Here is a 4,331-nt window from a genome sequence, read left to right on the forward strand (position 1 = left end):
TTTGAGGGGAATTTAGTTGATGAGCAGCTGGTACACTGAGCAGAGCTTTTGCCAGTGAGTCAGGAAACTTCGGGCCTAGTCCTGGCTCACCTTGTGTGACCTTGGGCAAGTAAGCTGACCTCAGTTACCCCATCTATAAAGCAGGGCTCAGTAAGGCCTGCTCCTTCCCCGGGGTTGCTGTGAGGACAATGGGAAACAATTTAAGAGGAACGCAGTGCCCTGGGGGAGAGGATCCTCCGAAGAACCAGCATGAATGGGATGGAGCTGAACTTGGGGGTGTTTGTGGAGCATTGGGCCAGGCTTTGGTATCTTGGGGATGCCAAGAGGAATCAAGCTGAGACCAGCTCCTGGGAGCTCACACTCTGTTTCAGGGATTTGCAGACCTTTTACAGGCATGCCTCATTCTGATAAAGAGCTGCTGCTTTAATGTTTAATTGAGATTGCTTTCAAGTGTGCAGGGTTTTGTTTTGTTTTTTCTTTTAAGCTTTTCAAAAATATCTGTGAACCACCAGGTGACCCCACCCTTCCCTCCAGATTGGGATGCACCCCCCTCCTTGAGATTCTGGTTGGAGAGAGAAGACCTATCCAGGGGCAGCCTAACTTAAATACTAGAAGCCCCTGAATATTACCTATCGTCATTTATTCAATGCTTTGTGTGGCAGGCACAGTGCTTGGTGTTGGGAATAGAAGAAGGAGACAGCTCTGTCCTTAAGGCAGGCACAGGGCCAGGAGACTGAGGTGGCACGACTGACCTGCCATGTGATGACTGAGGGTCATAGGATTGGGCCATAGGGCTCAGGAGGGGCTGGACGGTTCAGGGAAGGCTTTTGGGAGGAGGCAGCACTTGAGAAAGGCCTTAAGGAGGGGCAGGCTGTGATTAAGGGGTAGAGGAGAAAGAAGGGCATTCCAGCAGGGAAACACTGGCTTGAACAAGACTGTAGAGGGGCAGATGCTGAAGCTGTGGGGAGCCAGGGCAATGTCCTCCCTGAGGTTGGGGGCCGGCTGATCCTTGGATGCCCCCCCCCTTCTGACTCCTCTCTCTGCTTCTGCCTCCCCAGGGGCTGGTGACTGCGGCTGGAAGTGCCCATGACAGAGCTGGCGTCCCCGGGGGGCGGGTCCCCTGCGGGGGACGGGGAGGAGGGTCTGGGGGACGAGCGAGGCCTGGTCATCCACCACCCCGCGGAGGAGCAGCCTCACCGCTGCCCACTGTGCGGCCAGACCTTCTCGCAGCAGCCCAGCCTGGTGCGGCACCAGAAGGCGCACGCTGGGGTGGGCCGCGCGGCCGCCTTCGTGTGCCCCGAGTGCGGCAAGGCCTTCAGCGTCAAGCACAACCTCGAGGTGCACCAGCGCACCCACACCGGCGAGCGGCCCTTCGCCTGCCCGGAGTGCGGGCGCTGCTTCAGCCTCAAGCAGAACCTGCTCACGCACCAGCGCATCCACAGCGGCGAGAAGCCGCACCAGTGCGCGCAGTGCGGCCGCTGCTTCCGCGAGCCGCGCTTCCTGCTCAACCACCAGCGCACGCACGCGCGCATGCCCGCGCCGCACCCGCGCCGCCCCGGCGTGTTCGGGGAGCGGCGGCCCTACTTCTGCGCCCGCTGCGGCAAGAGCTTCGCGCGCGAGGGCTCGCTCAAGGCCCACCAGCGCAGCCACGGCCACGGGCCCGAGGGCCCGGCGGCCCATTTAGGCCGCGTGCTCTGATGCGCGCCAGGCCTGCCGCCGCCTCTCCCCCGCCCCGGGGCCGCGTCCATGACTCCCGGAGACGGCGCTGGGCTGCGGCCCCCGCTCTGGATGCGATCCCTGGAGACGGGGAGGGCTGGCTTGGGGTCTTGAAGGAGTGGGCCGCTGCCCGGCTTGGGACGCCTCCTTCCGTGTCTCCACCCTCTGGCTGGCCGCCCACAGCTGCTCCGGGCCCCTGCATTGGTTTTCCTCCTCAGGCTCACCCGGCCTAGAGTAGGTGAGACCCAAGGGCCAGCCGGAGCCCCTCTCAGGCCTGGGCAGGGGTTGGGGAGGGGACAGACAGGGGAGGAGGGGTGCACTGAGCTCTGGGTCTATGACTCGCTTCTTACTAGATCTTCATTCCCACAATGTCAGAGTTGAAAGCCACCTGGAGAGGGCCACTCTCCATAATGCCCAGGCCGCCCTCAGCCCCCAAGCTCTCCTGGCTCTTACACTTCTGGTGTACTTTAGAAGTCATTTCACTTCATGACTCAGTCTGTTCATCTGTGAATTGCATCTAACATTGGACTCCTCCCTGGGATATTGTGAGGATTGTAGTTAAACATTACCAGATAAGAGAGGGTGACTTCACTGGTCCAGAAACATCTATTGAGCACCCCGGTGTGTCGTGCACAGTGCTGTGCTCTTGGGAGGAGGTACAGACACAAAACCTTGGGCCGGGGGCACTTGGTACCTACCCAGGAGATGCAGGCTATCCTAAGGGACAGACTAGAACGTGCGCTGGGAGGTGGGGTTAGGGGATTGGTGTCCCCAAGGCAGTCTGATGGCTTGAACTGCGTTCTGGGGATGAATAGAAGCGCTCCAGGGAGAGTGAAGGTGCAAGGTCTCTGAGGCAGGAGTTAGATAGAGGAGGCTCATGTTTGTCCTACAAAAGACTTTGTGGCCAGGGAGAGAGGACACCAAGATGTTTAATGAGGAGAGCATGGTGATCTCAGACATGCAGCTCAATGAGAAATGGAAGCATTGTGAGGACAAGTCAAAGTGGGATGAGCAGGAACCTCAAGGGTTGTGGGGTCATCTGGGCAAGAGAAAATGAGACCCCTGGCTAAGGGGCTTGACCAAGGGGAGAGCCAGGACTGGCCCCCAGGCCCCTGATTCCACGTTGGTGCTCCAAAGCACAGGCTTCTTCAGCCATTTAGCAGATGAAGAAACTGACGCTCACCCAAGCTTGCTCCAAATCTCACTTAGTACTTAGTGGTGAACAGTACAAGCCTGGCCCCCTACCACACTGCCTGTGAGGGAGGCTCTTACTGGTGGGAACATGGATGTGGGAGGATGTGGGATGTCAAGGATGGATGTCACATGGATGTCAAGGATGTGGGAATGTGACTGGAGACCAGGTGGTAGGATCCTGGGCAGGGGTACCCCTGGGTGGTGTGGGGGCCTGGCGGCGGGCATGACATCCACAGTAGTGGATTGGGAGGAAGGGAGTTGGGGGCTTGGAGGCGACCTGCACTTACAGAGCCCTTGCTCTGTGCCCAGCCTGTGCCACCCCGTTGCTAGGTGCTGGAGACCTGTCCCCACCCTCTGCCCCTCCTTAGAGCTTTGGGGCTCCGTGGGGGTCGGTGGCCCTCTGCTTGCCACTAGGTGGCTGCAGCAATGTGGCCGCTGCTCTGTGGATGAGTACTCAGTGGCAGAGATGATGAGATTAACTGGGACCTGGGACATCTGGAGCTCGAATGCCCTGAACTCAAGTTGTCTCAGTGGTAAATGGGATCGATAATCCTGGAGTGCTTGGTAGGGGGCTAAGAGGACTGGCTCAGAGCTTCAGACAAGTGCAGGGTGGCCCAGCTTACTGCTCCCGCCTAGCCACCGGGAGGGGGGGTGGTGAGGAGGGGCTGGGCAGGGCCGTGTCAGAGCCCCAGACCTGACCCTGGTCTCCTTGTCTCCATGAACAGATGTGGAGTGGGCAGGCCTTCTGGGCGGTGTGTCAGGCACATCTGGGCACAGAGTCCAGGAATGGGGCCCCGTGGGGGCCTGCCCACTGGCATGAGGGTACGTCCCCTAAGAAGACCTACCTCGGGAGGTGCCCTGCAGAGGGGACCCGTGCAGCCTGGAATTGGAGGCGGCTTCTGTGCCCTGGTGGAAGAACTCCCCAAACCCGATGGGAGTGACAGCTGGAGAAGAGCTCGTCCTGGCTGCCCGGCCACAGTCCACTCTCCTGTGGCCGCAGGGACAGTGCCTGCGTGGAGAGCCGGCTTCTCTGCACCTGCCTGGCTCACCGGAGACAGGGAGTAACTGGCCTAAGAGAACACAGCGAGTCGGTGGCAGACCAGGCTCCAGAGGCAAAGCCTTGCCCCAGGGGTGACCATACCTGCAGCAGGCTTCGCTCTCAGAGCGATGGTTCTTAATGCGTGGGGGGCATGAAGCCCTTTGAAAATCTCACAGACGTTATGAACCTTCTCACCAGGAAAACATGCATACTCATGTAGACATGAGGATCTACAAGCAAGTTCAGAGCTCTCGGACCTAACCCGTCACTCCTTCCTCACCTGGCGTAGATCCTGGGCCACCATACAAGTAGCATTTCTCCCTCCCCTGGCTGAACTTCCTTCCCTCGTTCAGGAATAAAGGATTCTGAGGAGGGGACCCTT

The 4,331-nt window shown here is 59.3% G+C and overlaps 1 protein-coding gene across 1 annotated transcript; it reads left to right on the plus strand.

Moving 5' to 3' along the window:
- The first annotated feature begins 1,086 nt into the window (after positions 1 to 1,086).
- On the plus strand, positions 1,087 to 1,698 carry LOC123326396 (zinc finger and SCAN domain-containing protein 2-like). Its single transcript, XM_044920200.1, has one exon. It carries the CDS (start codon positions 1,087 to 1,089, stop codon positions 1,696 to 1,698), a length of 612 nt encoding a protein of 203 aa, XP_044776135.1.
- Positions 1,699 to 4,331: the final 2,633 nt, after the last annotated feature.

This window comes from Neomonachus schauinslandi, chromosome 12 (genome assembly GCF_002201575.2).
Source record: "Neomonachus schauinslandi chromosome 12, ASM220157v2, whole genome shotgun sequence".
In the NCBI taxonomy this organism is placed as follows: Eukaryota; Metazoa; Chordata; class Mammalia; order Carnivora; family Phocidae; genus Neomonachus; species Neomonachus schauinslandi.

Coding starts and splice junctions, on each gene's coding strand:
- LOC123326396 (XM_044920200.1), top strand. CDS start 1,087: ATGACAGAGCTGGCGTCCCCGGGGGGCGGGTCCCCTGCGGGGGACGGG.